Here is a 19,626-nt window from a genome sequence, read left to right on the forward strand (position 1 = left end):
AAATATTTTTGTCATAATTTCTAAATTAGTCTAAATTAACTCCCTATAGAGGTAATAATGGGTTTCGAACATGCCATAAAAAAATGTCCACTTTACTATTAGAGCATCTCAATAGGACAAATAAAAAAGTTGATTGATCTTTTCCAAGTATAAATTTTATGTAAGTCCATGACAGCCAGTCAGCCACAGGCCGGCGTTCCTCATGCATAATTTAGGTATTTTTGGCCTAAGTATCGTTCATCCGCCTAATTCATTCATTAATAAATCATATCGTCTATAACAATATTACTCAAGAATTATTGTAGTTTTTATATGGAGTATTTTTTAGACGAAATCAAATTAAACTTGAGAAAGAGGTGAAACCATCATTTACAGTGCAGAGAGTTTCTATTACCAAAAACAGAAGATGCCAAATTGTGAGCAACAGTTTCAGGCAATCAGTTTCAATCAGAATGCGTTTAATTTGAAGCACTTTTGTGATGAAAAATACTCGTCGAAATTCGGCTCGCAATATTTCGTGAAAATTTTAGAAACGTTCCTAATTAACCTTATCATTTTTGGGATCGAATGGATTTTCCCACTTTTCCGAACAATGTCGGAAAGCATGTGGTTGGGTTGAATTCAAATTTCATGGAATTCAAAGATCGAAGTAATTAACGTTGGTAATAATTTTTTTTTTAACAATAACAATGCTTTCAAGATTTATTCAATTGAATGTCATATAGAAATATTTTAGAGTGTGTATATATATAGGGTGTATTAATTCTAAATGAAAACTACAATCATTTTACACGTTCAGTAATTCTAATTCATAAGTTCGCATTCTCAACAGAAATCGCGACATACAACACAAAATTAATTTATTGCATGACGTATGTAATTTAATACACCGAAACGTGTAAGTTGTTGCAATACTAGCTCACAATAAAAAGATTCACAACCCTTACCTTTTATAAAAAGAAAACAATTAAAGACGATCTTCCAAAAACTTTGAGATATAATCGTAAAGAAAAGAAAGGGAAAGAAAATTAAATATTATGAGATGGTGGCAATTTTTGTTTGGTTTGTTTGTTGTGGCAAGTTTTACTGGTGATGATGACATATATTTCACTAGGTTAAATGCATAGTGACGAGGCAACACCGCCACAATTTGCATCAAATTAGTTAAAAATCTTTGCCCCAAATTTTTCCACTGCACGGAGTGGTAACAGACGTATCAAAATCACACTGTAGAGTAGAGTGCGTGACAACTCCCAAATTCTTAACAAATTAATATTATTCACAAATTTTTAACATAACTAACCTAATTAATTATTTAAGCATTTAAAGTGATCGACGAGAACATGCGAGAAGCCTACAGAGATCACCCAAATCTGTGATCTTTTAAGTTTCCTTTTCTTTGCTTGCATCAGTGCAATGTGAAAGGTTAATTAATTATGATTTTAATTAGTTAAAGTGTTAAACAAGTGGCTACCGCATCATTTGTCTTTGTTATAATAATATGACTTTTTTGTTTGCTGCTTCTGTGTTTTACTTCACCGGAAGTCACTTTCCAGCCGCCAACCTCTACTATGTTTTTCATGTGCATAAAGGTTACTATGCCTCTTATAATATTAATTAATTAATTAATATTTCAGCGTCCTGTCCGAACAAAATAAATACTAGTACAAAGATTGTATAATTGCACTTACGTGCAAAACACATGCAGCAGTTGGTGTTTTGTTATTATGACTATTTTTAGTTTTCTACTCTACAAAAATTGTATGGATCGGTATTAGGTAAAAACAGTATTTTTTTAAATGATAAATAATGCATTTTGTTTACTAAAATAATGAATATGGAAAAATAAGAACAATAATATAATAATGGACAATTAGAAAAATACACCATTAAAATATTTAATATTTGCATCGTGAGTAATAATTTTGAAATGTAACCCAATATAATTATATATAAATATAGTATATTAAAAAATTTAAACTAACTCCGCTAAAAATTAAAAAATTAATGTTAACTAACTTATGTAGCTGTCGTCAATTAGTCGAACCAATAGTTTTTTAATTAATTCTAATAACTTAAGATACAACAGAAACTATGCATCATATAAACTAGATAAAATATCCGTCTAAAATGGAAAACAAGTCACACCGTAGGTGAAATTTGAAACTAATGATTATCTGTCGTAAAAAGAAATTTTTAGTGTCTTAATTTTATCACTTGAACGGATCTTTATAATATATAGTGATATTTTAATTATATCCACATGAGTTCATATTCATAAATTCTTTCTTCATTAATTCAACCCCAAAAACTGCTTTATCTACACATGATATAATTAAATAGTAGTACTCATTACAGTAAAGCAAAATATGCTTGTTAAAGAAAGTATGTGGCACACCAGAAGGTGACATGGAATTATAGTTACAAAAATAAAATAAAATGACATGAAAGGGCAACAATGTCGTTTTTTCTATTTTTTGAGAATTGAGGAAACGACGACGTTCTCGGTAAAAAAAAAAATGAAGAAAGAGATCTAGGTGGATGACACGTGAGCTTTGGAGAGTGTGGAGGAGAGAGCAGACTCGCAGGCAGAAACGAGGTGGGAATGTTTTCTCCAGTCCACATCACATTCCACCATTCCAGTATCATGAACGACGTCGTTGGACACTACATACTTCCCCCAATTTTTCACTCTTTAATTCTCACGAATCATATATAAATACTACTCCCTTCGTCCCACGAAGCAAGACCATATTTTCTTTTTGGTCTGTCCCACGAAGCAAGACCAGTTTCTAAAAATAACAAAAAATTTATTTTTTATTCACATTTTCACCTACCACACTTAACACATAAAATATCAATTTCTTAATTCTCGTGCCGAAATGAACTAAGTCTTGCTTCATGGGACGGAGAGAGTATCTTCAATTTTTTTATTATGATTTGTTTGCTATTTACATAGCGTATTTGGGGAATTGAGGGCATTCAAAGTCTTCTTAATTCTTCTTTTAAAAAGGGTTATCGGGCCAAAAATATATGAATTTAAAAAAATTGTAATTTTCACCTGAATTTTTAATTAAGCTAAAAATATATAAATTTATATTTTTGTTGCAATTTTCACCTGAATTTTAACTTTTAACGAGTTTCACTTGATGTTGGTCTAATTTTTGTTGATGATGAGTATTTAGAAGCTCGGAAGTTTAAGAATGCAAAAATCAATATATTTGACTTAATTTTAACTATCAATTAAGCTCTAATTTCGTTAAAAGTCAAACCTAGGTGAAAATTGCAACAAAAATATAAATTTATGTATTTTTTGGGTTAATCTCACCCTAACAATAAAATATGATTTTTGCGTTTATCAATGGCTCCGTGTGTCTGTATATAAGCACACATCATCGTATTGATGGATGACATGCATTTGAATTGAACCTAGATTTGGGTTGCCAACTGTTCACTTTTTTCTATAATCGACCTTCTACGTTCACCATATTCTAAATTTTGGAGTAAATCCAAATGATACCAACAACTCCTCAAAAACAAAATAAAATAAAAGTAGTTAAAATTTTCTAAATTACAACTGAGAATTTGATCTTCACGCTTTCGCGCGCACACGCTAGAGCCTAGAACTGACCAAGAACACGTGCATTTTCTCCCTTATTCCACTAAACAATTCATCTACAAATGTATGCATCTATTACTTGAGACATTATCAAAATGTGCAATTGGGATTCAAAATGAAGAAATATCAAGGCAATAACGTGACATGATAAGACTTATAAGTTTCGTGTCTGGAAGAGTTATCTTTCTCATTTATTCAACTATCAAGATAAGCATCATAAACATAAAGTCAACAAACATTTGCAAGAAATTTGAAACTAATTCATTAATTAAACGAAAGTTAATTTGTAATTAAGCTCTGAGTCTTTACTAAGAAACACATGTACAATTATATATAATCTACAAATGCTGATACCTTTTTATTTTCTTGCATTTTGATATCCTCCCAAATCTCTTTAATTAAATAATTGAGTCGTGGTTCTATGTTAACAAAATAAAAGGTTACGTTGGAGAGTTTAAATTATACATTCGTATATAACTAGAACATATCAAATCTTTCATACAGTAATTCTCGTGTGAGATCATATATTTATTTTGATATGTATCAATATCACATTCAATTATTCACAACAATAATGTAATGTTCCCAAATAGTATATATTATTTTCATTATATATTTTTTAATTTCATAACTCTACTAATTTTTTTCTCTTTCAACTCACAATTATCTTTTAATTTAATAGTTCAATTATTAAATACTTTAATAACTTATAAAAAATTTAATACATTATATTTTATAAACGTATAAAGTCTCTAAAACAAATTTAACCAATTCACCCGCGAATCGAAACTAGCAACAACTAATGCACAAAAAAATAAACGATCATTAACTTTGTTGGTTCTATCGCTTTCCAAAACCAAAATGTGTTTCTGTTTCTATTTATTTCTTTCAAATATTCGTGACCCACAGGCCGACAAATAACCATGAGGAGGAACCGACGTGTCGGTGGGTCCAACAATTTGATAGGATTAAGCTGTAATTTGCAATACATTTTAACAATTTTACAATAGTTTGATTTAAATCCAAGTTGGCAAAACAAAAAACTATCCATTAATGCACAACCTCAGTCAGCAACGTGGAATCTACGTGTCAAATGTGAGAAACACCCGACACCTGCACAAACCAAACACCTCAAGAAGCAAAACTGCTCTATAAATTTCGTTGCATTCCTCCATTTCTGCCGATCCATCGCCTCTCTCTTCTCTTTCTCAATCTTATCTATCTATTTCTCTCCCTCTCTCTACACACACACAACACGTAGTAGGCGGCTTGTCGCCCACCTTTCTCGATTGTTTCTTACCGTTATCCCAAAATCTTCTCGAGTTCATTTGATTTCACAAGATTTTGGGTTCAAACAACTTGAATTTTTCTTTTTTGTTGTAAAAATCCGGATTTTGTTAAAACAAAAAAATTTATTATTTTTTATTTATCGAAGATGAAGGATAACAAGGGAAACCCATTGCGTCTCTCTTCCTTAAATCACATCTCGCTTGTTTGCAATTCAGTTGAGGAATCTACTGATTTTTATCAGAACGTTCTTGGCTTTGTGCCTGTTAGGAGGCCCGGTTCATTTGATTTTGATGGAGCCTGGTAATTTCATCCATATATTCATTTGCTATCATCTTTTATTTTCCTTTTGTTAGATTTAATATTTAATTATTATTTTTTGCAGGCTGTTCGGTCATGGGATTGGGATACATCTGCTGCAATCAGATGGTAAAGAAAAAATGCCTAAGAAAACTGTGATTAATCCCAAAGATAATCATATTTCTTTTCAGGTAGCTCTTCAAATTTGAGATATTTTAATTATTAATCACATACGTGTTTTTGCACGTAACTTTGTGCTAATAGAGCATTGATTGAGGTTAGAGAATTACAATTTACACCCTAATGACTGATGATGATGAGTTTCCTCTTCTGAAAATATATTAATTAATTAATTGCGGCAGTGACTGCAAGCATGTGGATCCAAAAAGAAAAAGAAATACACAAAAAGAGATGAACAGAGCAATGTCTATTTTGATCAGTATCAATCACAATCATAACTCATAAGTAGAATTTAGCAATAATAGATTATTAAATGACATCGAACTTCAATAATCACACTGCATACGACAAGAAATGCAACATTATGTCAGGCATTTGTTGTTTGTATGAGTAATGAGAAATTTGACGACAGTGCGAGAACATGGCGATGGTGGAGAAGAAGCTGGCGGAGATGGGGATTAATCTGGTGCGGCAGAGAGTAGAGGAAGGTGGGGTGTACGTGGACCAGCTGTTCTTCCACGACCCTGATGGGTTCATGATCGAGATATGCAACTGCGACAACATCCCGATTGTACCATTGGCTGGGGAAATTGTACGCTCGTGCTCGAGGTCAAGGCTCAATCTGCAGATGGCGCAGCAGCAGCCGCAGCCGCAGCAGATCCATCTCCCCGTGGTACAACCTTAGTGTTAGGTGGGGTTGTACGTCATCAACACCAGTAGAAATCCGATCTGCCCAACCTTTTCTTTTGTCTGCTAGCAACCTTCTTCTCTTTTTGTTCTTGTCTTTTTTCCGGTACTTGGCTGTAATAAGATGCTTTAATATTACCCCTCTTTTCCAGTTGGGAATTCCACTTTTACTTCTTAATTTTCTTTTACTCGGTTCTTTTTTTCTTTTGTTGGGCACAATTAATTAATTAATTAGTTTTGCTAGGAACAAAAATCCACTACATGCATATAAAGTACCATCATGCCATATTGTTCTACTCAATCTTTCATCTATTTGTGATGAGTTTTGAACATATATATATTGAAAGTAAACAAAAATAACAATATATCGAATATACGTACTACATGTGAAGGGTGTGTCATGTAAGATAGAAATAGTATTACACCATCATACCAAATATATTTTTCTAGTCACAAGTTAAATCTTTTTCATCAAATATTTGTGCCTAGTTTTGATTACATATAATTAATGAAAATCATGTCAAATATGCTATGAGTATTTACGAAGTGCGATGTAAGGTAGAAAATAGAATAATCATTTCAAATACATATGTTGTTTTAGTCACGAGTTAATCTTTCGTTTGTGATGAGTTCTGATTATACATGTAGGCTGATGGATAAATTTATTCATAAAAAATGATGGATAATAAAAATTTATGCCTTTAAATGTCTCATTTCTTTTCTAATATTTGACACAAAAAGATATGTTCACCATATTTCTTTCTTATTTTCACTTCAAGGATGGATAATATTATCACACCAAAATGGAGGGATAATATTATCCATTCTTGAAGTGAAAATAAGGAAGGAAAAATGGTGAGCATATCTTTTTGTGTCAAATGTTGGAAAATGAAGAAAACATTTAAAGACATAAATTTATGTTATCCATCTTTTTCCATAGATAAATTTTTCCATCAAAGTAAACGCAGCCGTAGAAAGTAAAAAAAATGACATTAGGTCAAATATGCTATTTCTATGGGATGTGAAAAGAATCTTGTCATCATATCAAATATATTGTAATTCTAGACTTGTAGTCACCAGTTTCTTTCATCTATCTGTGATGAATTATAAATTTATAATTATACATGTTAAAGGTAAAGAAATGACATTATATGGAGGCTTAATGTAAGTGAGAAAATAACAAGGAGTATGTTGTTTAGGGTGGTACTAAATAATGAGACAAAAAAACGACAAGAGCATATGATCTTGAATGAAATTCAGTCGGTCCAAAAATTAGGTATAATCAGATTGGGTTTACTTGATTACATCCTTTTTAATGATTTATCTTAATCATATAGCATTGTATGTCCATACGTATTAGGAAGGTGATAATGAGTATGGTTATAATTTTTTCCCAAGGTGGTGACTAGTGACAATGCATGCAGTGATAGATAATATATTTGCTTATTTAATATCTTTGTGGAAATGGAAGGGCCTCATATTCACATGTAAGGTATCTATATTCAAAAAATTATAAATATATTAATTAAGTTTCATCAATATATTAGGTGCACTGAAACCGTCATTAATCCATTTCTTCCCTCCCAAGTCCCAACCAATCTACCACCACCCCTGCAACCCGATTTTTCTTTTACCTACGCCGAAAATTTTTAGTCCTATAAAATTCAATTCAGCAATGTTTATATATGTGAATTAGAAACCAATTTGAATAATTGATTTTATACGATTTATTATTGTTATAAAAAGTATTACTCCAGGCTCTGATTGCTAAGAGCATAGCATCACTTTTGTTATTTTTGACATCCATAAAAACTAAAAAGTATGTCACTTTCCTTTTTAAAATATGATCACACACTTTTTTTTATCATTCATTCTTACAAATATCTCTTATTTAGTTATTTTTCTAACCTCTTATTCAATGTCAATTACTCATTTCATATAATGGTGGATACTTTCTCCACTAAATAAAAATACTAACCACTGAGATCTAGGGTTCAAACCCACCGCTCCCCCTCTCTCAAAAAAAAAAAATCACTAACCATTTATTAAAACTTGTGCTCAGCCAGTGACATAAATTTGATAAAGTGCATGATAACCTCTTCGATGTGTGTGTGTGTGTGTTTTTTTTTTTTTCTTTTCAGGATTACATTAAATGGAAGTAAAATAAATAAATTATTAATTGTTTCCAAATTCGATAACTAGTAATGTCTATATTTTAATTCAATCATTTTACATGTCATATTATAGATAAAGTAGTAACTAGTAAGTACTGTACTAAATATCCCCCTAAAAAATGTATATACTAAATAATATAATTCTATATGATTTTCTAAACTAAACTTTTATCTTGTAGTTAGTTAAAATAGAAATTCAAAAATCAAAATATTTTGTATTAATTCTTATATACGTGCTTATGGTACCGAGTTTCGTACGTATAACTGTAAAACATCAAAAATAATTTTAATTTGGACATACAGACACTTGAAAAAAAAAATCTAGCTAATTGTAATTTATTTGATAAATTCATTTATTTTATGTATGATGTGTCCTTTATACTCCTTTATTCCTTTTTCTTTTGAGTTATTATGCTAAGAATGTAATACTAGAATATCTTACTAACTGATCACTAATTAAACTATAATTAATTGATCTTATGTATCATAAATATTATCCATTCCTTATAGATTTATAAAATAATTTTATTTGATAAACTATGTACTTATTGTTATCATAGTACTTTTTACCATTAAAATAAAATTTTATTATATATAATTAATTAACTCTTTTTTAAGAATACTTAATGAACTCTAATTATTATTTATTAAATAATTAATTGCAGTTTTTGTTGTCATTATCTGTGAAATAATTTGTCTGTCGTCATGCTCATTTTTAGAGTAGGTAGCGTTAGGACCTAAAAAAACGTGTAAATAGCGGTAGGGTTATTTGCTTTTATAATTTCCCCAACTTTGTTCCCTTTCTTTGGTACTACTGGTACCTGGTTTTTTATAAAATTTTCTTGCCTGATCAAAAAAAAAAATGATATATTCCCAAATTCTAAGTTCAAACGCTAACTTTAATCTTGATGACTTAATAATATATCATGAACCCAAACTAATACTCCCTTCGTCTGTGATATCGTTTTGACATTTGTCATTTCGGTTCGTCCGCGATATCGTTTCCACTTCTATAAAATTTATAGAAATAGGGTCCACAAGCTTCCACTCACAACAATAATGAGACTCAAACTCCACTCACTATAATATCCACTACTATTCACTACTTTTCTTAAAACTCGCGCCGTCCACAATGCGAAAACGATATTGCGAACGGAGGGAGTATAATATATAGTACTCCCTCTGTCCCGGTCCAATAGCCCCATTTCTTTTGGGCACGGAGATTAAGAAACTTGTTTTCTGAGTGTAAAAGTGTGTAAAGGTGTGTAGAACCACATTGTTTGTAGTGTAATATCATTACCAAAAATAGAAATGGGATTATTGGAGTAAGACATCCCGAAAAGGGAAATGAGACTATTAGAGTGGGACGGAGGGGGTATATAAAAGGGAGTTTTTTCTCTTAATTTTTTCCCTTTCTTTTTTTTTCTCCCATTATTTTTTCTTTTTTAAAAAAATTCTTCTCTAAACATCGTTAAATTTGATTCATGAAAAAAATATTCAATATGCAAATTAAATTTAAGTTCATGATAAGATCTTTAACACGGTATAAAAATTATCAAAAATGAATTTAAAACGAATAAGTTATGAAAATGTAATAGTATTTAAAATATTTTATTTTCTCTTTCTTCTTCATTTATTACAATTTTTTTATTTAAGTTTGTATATAAAAATATTTATTTATTTATTAAAATATATTTTACGTTTGTGTATATTTTGATTATGCTTATTTGCTTAATATTTATATTTATTTATTTATTTAAACATGCTGATTAATTTCAATGTTCATAGTGCATTACACGGATGAAAATACTTCCATTTTAGACTTTATAGTATATGAAAATAGAGTTGCAACAGTTAATTTTATTGTCAAATTTCCTCTCTCCTCTCTTTTTGTCCATCAAATTTCTCTCTCTTTTCTTCTATTTTCTTATTTTATTTTATTATTAATATCCCCAAATTCAATTTTAATTTTTGGACTTCGTACAAACATCAAACTGTACAGCATCTGATCATTACAAAATCTTGCATTCTATAATAACAAGGAATTTACAAAGGAAAGCAGCAGCAAAATGAATCACAATTCTTGAATATTATCATCAAGATTTTAAAAGATTATCTTCCTATAACTGAATTTGGAAGTAAAGGAAATGAGTAATATAGCAACAAATAAACCCGAAACTCAAAAACATGCAAACATGCATTTGCTTATTATGTTGAAATCTAGAAAGCAGATGCAGAGAGAGGTATGCATACCTGCCCTTTGCTATCTTTATGGATTCGAAGCTTCTTCTTCATCCCCTTTGCTATCTCTAATGTTCACCAAACTCTCTATCTATATTCTATATTCCATAAAGACGGTTGAAATTAATCAATATTTACTCTCTATCTATCTAGCTTCTAGACTAAAAAAATTCAGATGAAGAATTAATTCTGAAGATAACAGAATTCAATAGAATTAACAAAGAAGATCATTTGAACCAAACAGGGGAAGGAAAGCTTACTTTAGGAATTCGATTTTTCAACGGGGAATCAGATTCAAACTTATTCCAATTATAGCATCACAAACATAAATTTAGAGAGCACAATAACAAAATCAAGGACATCATCAGACAAGATCTAGTAACTAAATTTAGTTTCTGAAATTTTACTATATGCATATGTACATACAAATCAATCACTTGTGTAGTAGCATCATAATGCAAATCAAACTGGTTTTGCAATGGAACCAATATGATACACATCTATCTATATGTTATACAGCATTTATATCTCCTAGTTTTGCAATGCCCAACTCTTTCAAGAACCCTACAGCCTCCGGAAACATCACCTTTCCCGGTCTCTCCGTCCACATCCATCTCCGTTCAACACCATATTCTCGTTCGTGAGAACCAAAACCGAGGCAACCGATCTATGATCACCTCATCGTCAGCCTCTGCAATAACCTAGATTCCTCATCCTTCGAAACCAGAGGATTCAATTGGCGAATATTACTCACAAACATCATGGCCTCCTCGCTCCTGTTGAGCTTACAGTACCAATCCACAACCGAATTATACGTGCTCTCATTCGGCTTGCAGCCATTCCTGATCATATACCGAATCACATTGATAGCATCCACAAACATCGCATCAGCAGCATAGCTAGCAACAAAGGTATTGTATGTGATGACATCCGGGACAACCCCGGACTCAGTCATCTCTTCAAATATCCGCGATGCATCCTTCATCCGGCCACTCCTGCAATACCCGTAGATCACAGTATTGTACGAGATGATATCGGGCTTCACTCCTTTAGACAGAAGATACCTCAGTATCTCTTCGGCCTTCTCAAAGTTTCCAGACCGGCTGTGCATGTACATCAAGCTATTGTATGTCGTCAAACTAGGCGTGATGCCACTCTCCTTCATCAAGTTCAGGATCTCGTTTGCCTTGTCGAGCATCTGCCTCCGGCCATATATTGAAACCATTGCATTCAGAGTAGGCACGTCGGGGGAGAAGCCTTTCCTTCTTAGCTCAAGGAAGGCTTGCTCTGTTTCATCTACGAGATCACTTTTGCTGTAGACCAGAACAAGGGTTTTCAGTAACACTGGATGTGGTTCAATTTTAGCATCGTATATATCTCTAGCAAGATCGTGCATCTTCTCGATCTGCTTCCCATTAGCGTACGCATGAAGCAAGGAGCTATAGGTCATCTGATTAGGCTTACACCTCCCGTTCATCATCTCAGAAAATACCTTCTCTGACTGCTCCCACAGTCCCCCTCGTGCCAACGCTGCCAAAACAGCGTTGTAAGTGGATAAATCAGGAGTGACCCCCGCCTTCAACATGAGCTTATATATAGCCATTGCCTGGTCGAAAGCTCCACACCTACTGTAAGCACTGATCAACGTGTTAAATGTGTCCCTCTCAGCCACAAAGCCCGATCTCTTCATCTCCTTGAACACCCCTGACACCTCCGTGTCCATCCCGTTCTGCCCAAACACAGCCAAAAGAGTGTTCCAAGTAACAACATCCGCCCTGCATCCAGAAGCCTTCATATCATCAAAAATCTTCATCATCTCCGTAAACTTCCCACGATTCCCAAACATCTTGATCAGAGCATTGAAAGTGCAGATATTCGAACTGCAACCCACACCTTGCATCTCCTCAAACACCTTCATCGCAGAATCATCCTTCCCAGCCTTCTCAAAGCCTGACAACAACGTAGTATAAGTGAACACATCCGGCTTTATCCCCTTCTCCATCATCTTATCTTTCAGCTCCATCGCCTCCTCCAACAAACCATCCCTTGCACAAGCAGATATCAATGAATTGTAAGTCACAATGCTCGGGGAGAAATCATTAACCTCCATCTCTCTCAAAACCTCATGGCCTCCTCAGGTCTCCTCGACTTTCCATAAACATCCAGCAGCGCGTTGTAGGTGACATTATCCGGTACATACCCCGCCATTTTCATCTCCTCAAACATGGCTTTAGCTTCCTCATACAAAGACCCCCTCCGGCAACAACTTATCACGGTGTTATACGTGTAAGCATCAGGAACAACACCCGAGCTCTTCATACCATCAAAAACCGCCATGATTTTATGCCAAGGCATCCCCATTTTACCATAAACATTCAAAATCACATTATACGTTATCAAAGTAGGCTTGCAACCCTCCTCCTCCATCTTCTTGAACACCATTACAGCTTCCCTATATCTCCCATTTCGCACGAAAACAGTTATCAACGAAGTGTAAGCATACACATCAATCCCATATCCATCTTTCTGCAAATTATGCAGCAAGGAGGCTGCAGCAGAAATCCGACCATCCTTCCCCAACATACTAATTACCACCGCCACAACAGACCCATTAATCAGTTTGTGAGAATCCGTACGGCTCTTTATCCATTCGAAAACACTCAGAGCCAAGTCGCATTTTTTATGATACCCTAAACCCTTAATTATGCCCAATAAATCAGAGAAAACAGCATCTACATAATCCCCTGAAAGTTGAGATTCTTCAATTCTGTACCTAAGCAAAGCAGATAGCTCTTGGTCGAGCTTGTCGGCATCGAATTGAGGATGAAGGAGGGAGAGGAGAGTGCGCTCACCTAGAGAAGAGAGGCGGCGGTTGAGCCAGGGCTTGCCCTTGTTGGGGTCACGGTGTTTGCCGATACGACGCCGTGGTTGCTGGAGGGAGGAGGTGGTGGCGGGGTTTTGTTGGGTGAGGAAATCGTGGAGGAGAGGGGATAAGTTGGGCGGGGGGAGAGGAGGTCCGGCGGCGGAAGGGGACTGGTCTTGGAAGAAAGGTTTAGAGGGAGGGGGGTTTGGGAGGATAAGAGGGAGACCTAAGTTTTTCGCCATTGAAATTTCCAATTTCACTTTCGATTACTTAATTTGGAATTGGATATGGATTAGATTACACTACTAGTTGCATGGCATCCAGCTTATCCCCCATTGATTCCCCAAAGAAAGGCCTGCATCTACATCAACATGAAAAAAAAATACTCCCTCCGTCCCTAAAATAAGTTCCTCTTTTTCCTTTTTGGGACGTCCCTCAATAAGTTCCTCTTTCTTTCTTTCTATTTTTGGACAACTACCCCACCACTAATAATACTTTATTTATTCTTACTTTTCACTTTTTCACCACTCTCAATACTAATTATAACACTTTTTCACCTTTTCACCATTTTCAATACTAATTATAACATATTTTTCTCCACTATCAATACACTTTATCACTTTTCCTTAAAACCCGTGCCGTCCCCAAAGAGGAACTTATTTTGGGGACGGAGGGAGTACTAAGATATTTATTAGTTGCTCGATGAGAGACGGAGGGTGGCGCTTCTTTTTCAGGTCATGGTCATCATCCTCAACCAGCAACAACTTAACTGCACAAATAGATTTGTATCTATAATTTGCAAGTCAAATTGTATGACTGCAGCAATGCACCCCTTTCATCTATCGATGATTTCACAAATATCAACAGATTTATGGGTTCATGCACAACACTACTATTGAACCTTACCTTATTACTCTCTTTGGCTTTTGTACCGTTGCATCTAAAATCAGCATTATATGCTTGATAATTAAAGATAAATGCTTGATAATTAAAGATAAAGGGTGGTTTGTAATATATTATTTTTTCAAAAGAATACAAATTGAATAAAGTAATTTTTTGCATTTAAAAATTAATTATATATTAGTAATACATGAGTACTGAAAACTTTAGGTTATGTATACGAGTAAAAGCGTCTATTGCTTGTTGTTTGAAATAAGAATTAGTAACATGGACGTTGTTTGAGTAGAAATGAGTAAGTATTTCAAACGATGTCTTTTATTAATTTTTCAAATGATTTAAGCAATACATCATCAAGGATGATAGCTAAATGCATGATCATTATTATGGTCACCATTTATTTCATCTCCAACACCTGCAATGCACTTGAAAATTACTTCAACTAATCGAATTCTTTACTCGATGTCATATTTTGAAGTCACGTGTTCTTAGTCAACTATAGCATTGTGCAATTGAGTCATAAATATGTTGACCAAATGTTTCATCTCCAATACTCGCAATCTACTAATAAAATTCTTATAACTCATTGGATTTCATGTTTGATGCTAAAGTCTCATGTTCTTAGTCAATCGTAACAGTGTGCAATTGAGTCATAAATATACGGACTAAATACTCCCTTTGTTTTGCTTATAATGTACCAAATAAATGAAACATGCAAATTTAAAAAAAAAAATGATGAGAGAGATAGATAGAGTAGTGAAAAAGTAAATGAGGAGTGATCGAGCTAAAAGATTTGACCTCCAATCAAGTTATATAGGGATCAATTAATTATTAATTCTAAATGTTGGATAACTCGAGAAATTGAATGCAAATACTCTTTGATCTTTTGATACTTAGAGCATCCACAGTGGGGCTAGCGGAGCGAGCGCACATCCGGTTCGCGCGAGCCCTACACCAATGCCATGGGCAAGCTCTCGGCTCCCATCCGTGCACCGAGCTCAAGAGAAGAGAAAATTGGGCGCGTGCAATACACGGTCCAATTGAAAAATAGTGTGTATTAGGAAAAAAAAAGGAAAAATTGAAACAGCTTAATTTTGAAGAAAAATGTTTTTTTTTTTGGGTTCATGTGGACTCTCCAGTGTGAATGCTCTTAATTGAGCAATAATTTTCTCAAAACAAAAATTGAGCAATAAAATATATTGATTTTTGACCTTTCAGTATTATTGGTCGTTGTTCATCAACAAATAGGTCAGCTTTTCCTTTGTCAAGAAAAATAAATACTAAGAGATTAATTAGCTTTTCATATAATGATGTCCACTAAAAAAAAAAGGCTTTTTAATTAGGATATGGCTATATTATAACATCGATCTATTCGAATCTATTACCATGATACAATTACACATGCAATTAAGCATTACAACACATGCAATTACATTACATAGTAGAATATATAACAAATAAAAATTGAAGCAAATCTCATGATGAAGCAACAAATAGAGAAGATTAGAAATTAATTTAATTCTAAGTTCCCCTCTTGAGCATTTGCTCAAAGTTTTCCATAGACTCGAGCCTCTGAAGATGCAGCTGTTGCTTGAATTTCCTAATGAAGGCTTCTGCGCTTGCGTTGATATCTTCCGTCGGCTTCCTCTCCAGCGGCGCCGCCACATTTTTTCACCCCCTCCGCCCGTGCGCCGCCGCCTCTAAACGCCACTCTTCTGCCATCATTTTTGTCTCCATTTTCATTGATTTTTGGGCAGGAAAATGATGATTTAATGGAGCTACTCATTTCAGCTATGTTTGTGTGATGGTTTTTGTAATTTTTTACCTTAATTGGGATGGGCTGTCTGTATTTATAGAGGAGAAATGGAAGTTGCGTAGGAGAGAAGAACTGAATGTGATTCTTTTTTTTTAAAAAAATTTATTGTCACCAAAACTTAAAAAGAGTTTTAATTTTTTTTCTTGCCTTTTCTATGTATTTATACAGGAAATCACTTATTCAACAAAATCATGTATATACGCATTAATTAATGCCACACGATCGATCATTTGAAGTTTTATTTATTTATACAATCTGGAGTCTATGTCACGTAGCATCAACTTGGGTTTAATCCCGCATGCGTGCATGCGGTGATGTTTTTTCACTTTTAAGTAGTGTTGTACTTTTGTCTGCGTGCGGTGTAGTTTTTCATAGCTGTGTAGTGTTGAGGTTCTATCTACTTTTGGGGGGTTGCATAATTAATTATCTTCAGATATACCTCTTGTAATTCTAATATTATAAAAAATTGACATTTATTCAACTCTAAAATAATCGACATTTAGTTCCCAAGAGAACACCAAGCGGTGCGACCTCCTGTGTGTGAACAGTGAGGTCCCGGATTCAAACCCCACTCCTCCCCCTCCCCAACTCCCCTAAGTCAAAAAAATAATCGACATTTATTGCACCAGTCCTTGATAATTAAGGTGCCCATGCTTAATTGGTGCCAGAGCAAAACCAATTCCCATCATTTATTATAAATTAATTGGTGCATGCTTCGTTGCAAATGGTTCGCATTAAAATCAATGCCCATCTTTCAAAGAAAAATAAAAATAAAGACAAGCGTTTAGCCCATCTATTTTATTGTGTACGATTGTAATATATGCGCGTTTAATAAAATAAAATAAAATAAAGTCTGGTATATCAATATGTTATCGTATACTACTCATTCATCTAACGAACACATAATATATAGTTTCAGATCTTTGAAAAGTTTTTGTTTCCAAATTTAATAGTAGTACTATATATAAATTGATTGATGACAACATTAATGATCAGTTAGTGCAAAATAAATAATTATGGGTTTATTGTAAAAAAAAAAAAAATGGAAGGATGTGGCAACAAAGTTACAAAATTATATACTCTGATAAGGAGATTCAAACCGATCACTAACCACGTTGGCAAAATATGCCCCCATTGAGTGGAATTAATAGAGAAGAAATTTACATAAAAGATTTATATTATTCCGAATTACATGTCACATAAGTGGGGGCAGTTTCTTGCCACGTAGGTCACGTTCTGAAGGAGTTAACAAGAAAATATAGACGATTGGGTTTTGTAAAGTCAAAGAATGGTTTGAAAGATAAAATACAAAATTGGAATTTATAGTAAGAAATTAATAGTCAGACGAATGTGATTAGTGATTAGAACAAGTAAGATGAAAAGTAAAAGCTTGCGGCTTAAGCCATGTTACGCTAATTAATAGCCGAAAGCTGCAAACTTATCACCACATTTTGCGTTGTTTGTCGACTCAACTGCACGTTGGATTATGTAGTTTTTAGGTTTACGCTTGCAATTGTTTCTACCCTTTTTTATTACTATTTTTTTAAAGGGCTTCTACCCATTTTTAACTTAGATGTTGTTATGAATTAATTAATTAAGTTCCTTTGGCGTTGATTATTTCTTAAGTTGAGTCTGGACTAAATTAAATAACCAATAAATTCAGAACTAATCCTATTAGTATTTGGTACACTTGCATTGCTCTTGACAATTTTTTTGAGGTTTATGGTGCTCTTTATTTGAGAAACGGTTCAACCAAGAAAATAAATAAATATATACTATCATGGTTAAAAACTTAAAATTAAGAGCATCAACAATTTATGGTGAAACATTATCATACGTTATATATACATATAATTTTGTGCAAGCAACAAGTTAATTAAAATATTATGTGTCAATTCACGAGAAATATCATTTCTTCTCAAAACAGACAACTAACATATTTTATTATACGTAAAAGATTCTTGATGGATTACCAATTTAATGATTATCGATACTTTTGAATAATATGAGTCAGGAACATATGTGTATCATTAGATAAAATTTGGGAAGGTCTGCCTAAAAAATAGAGAAAAAGAGGTAAAGAGTGGCTTTTTGGGTACATGAATGTTCCCACCCAGACGGATATGGGCATGTACATTGCACGTTAACTGACTTTGCTATTAATTGATGATGCCATATAAATGTGTCAAAATTAATTGAGCGTACGGGTCTGGTATTTTTAGTATGAAAATAAACTAATTATATTTTTTTATATTAAATTATTTAAATGGAGATTGAGTCTCACATATTTTATAAATAGTGAGAGGAGAAGTTTGTGGGGTCATTTCTAAATATGAAAAGACTATAATTTTCAGGGACGTACCGATGTAATTATAAATTGCAATTTTGAGGGAGAGAGGGAAAACCAACATAGCAAAACTATTTACCCATAAAACTAGTGTATGATAAAGAGCCAAACATTTTGTTTTATTTTGCAAAATTATTTTTACAATAACACCATTGAAGTGTACATTGATTTTACGATGATTAGTTTTTTATATTGAGTGGGCTTTTACTTTACTCCATCCGTCACAATAAAAAATGGCTCATTTCTTTTGGGCACGTAGATTAAGAAATTGATTGTTATGTTTTAATTGAATGTGGTCCACCAAAATTAAGGAATTAATTAAGGGAAAAAAAAGTAATCTTCTGCGTTTCTTCTTCTAACTGGTTGGGCGCTTTTTCTTCTTCTTCTTCTCACATTCTTCTCCGGCGACAGAGACGACCCCAAAACCAGACACCCACAAGGCGCAGCCATCACCTCTCTCTCCCTCCGAATCTCTCAACCCCAAAACCAGACACCAATTTCAATAGGGCGTCGATTTTGGCCAACATTTTGTTATACAAATCCCCCATCTCCACCGTGTACGCCGCCTCGGAGCCCATCAATTTACCCAGCCGCCCAATTTAAAACACTACCGCGCACAGATCCAGCTACTTCTGATTTCTCAATTGATCTCCCTTTTCGGCCAAGCTCTCGTCGATAGGGCTGAAGGAATCGTATTGCGATCGAAATGAGGGCCCGATGTTGACAATTGACAAGCTCTTGGGCTCAAAGGAGCTGCCTCTGTACCGAAACGCCTTGTATTCGTGCGTGTGGATTAGCTGATCCTGAAGCGGCGTGGTGACGAGGAAGAGGAGAGAGGGTGGAGTTTTGGGGGTGATGGCGAGGGAGGGGGAGGAGGAGAGAGAGAAAAAGCATGGGGGTGGCGAGAGGGAGATAGCAGATGCCGATGCTGCTATCGTTCGGGAGGTCAGGCGGGGGTGGGTGGGGAGGGGGCTGAGTATGTGGTTTGTGTGTTTTTTTTTTGTGCGCGTTTATTTAGTTAGGGTTTAGGTTTAGTTAGAAATTTTAATTAAATTAATTAATTAGGCTTAATTAAAGTAAATATTTTTATTTTAAGAAAGTGACCATTTTTAGTAGGACAAACCAAAATGGAAAGGTAGCCACTTTTATTGGGGCGGAGGGAGTGCATGATTGATCAAATGCAAGATTAAGTATTTTTATTCTAAAGAGTAAGAT

General features: G+C 33.9%; 2 protein-coding genes across 2 annotated transcripts; one reads left to right on the top strand and one right to left on the bottom strand.

The window, feature by feature from the left end:
• Positions 1 to 4,669: 4,669 nt before the first annotated feature.
• LOC130992312 (glyoxylase I 4-like) lies at positions 4,670 to 6,243 on the top strand. The gene is made up of 3 exons (XM_057916886.1): positions 4,670 to 5,209; positions 5,292 to 5,397; positions 5,799 to 6,243. Exons 1-3 carry the CDS (start codon positions 5,055 to 5,057, stop codon positions 6,069 to 6,071), a joined length of 534 nt encoding a protein of 177 aa, XP_057772869.1. The 5' UTR covers positions 4,670 to 5,054; the 3' UTR covers positions 6,072 to 6,243.
• A 4,621-nt stretch (positions 6,244 to 10,864) lies between these two features.
• On the bottom strand, positions 10,865 to 13,732 carry LOC130992314 (pentatricopeptide repeat-containing protein At5g02860-like). Its single transcript, XM_057916887.1, is given in 3 exon segments — positions 10,865 to 12,612; positions 12,615 to 13,232; positions 13,341 to 13,732. Coding segments are annotated over 3 exon segments (2,322 nt in total). The 5' UTR covers positions 13,594 to 13,732; the 3' UTR covers positions 10,865 to 11,161.
• Between the last annotated feature and the right edge of the window lie 5,894 nt (positions 13,733 to 19,626).

This window comes from Salvia miltiorrhiza, chromosome 7 (assembly GCF_028751815.1).
Source record: "Salvia miltiorrhiza cultivar Shanhuang (shh) chromosome 7, IMPLAD_Smil_shh, whole genome shotgun sequence".
Lineage (NCBI taxonomy): Eukaryota > Viridiplantae > Streptophyta > Magnoliopsida > Lamiales > Lamiaceae > Salvia > Salvia miltiorrhiza.

Coding starts and splice junctions, on each gene's coding strand:
- LOC130992312 (XM_057916886.1), top strand. CDS start 5,055: ATGAAGGATAACAAGGGAAACCCATTGCGTCTCTCTTCCTTAAATCAC. Junction 5,210..5,291: donor TTTGATTTTGATGGAGCCTG/GTAATTTCATCC, acceptor TATTTTTTGCAG/GCTGTTCGGTCATGGGATTG. Junction 5,398..5,798: donor ATAATCATATTTCTTTTCAG/GTAGCTCTTCAA, acceptor ATTTGACGACAG/TGCGAGAACATGGCGATGGT.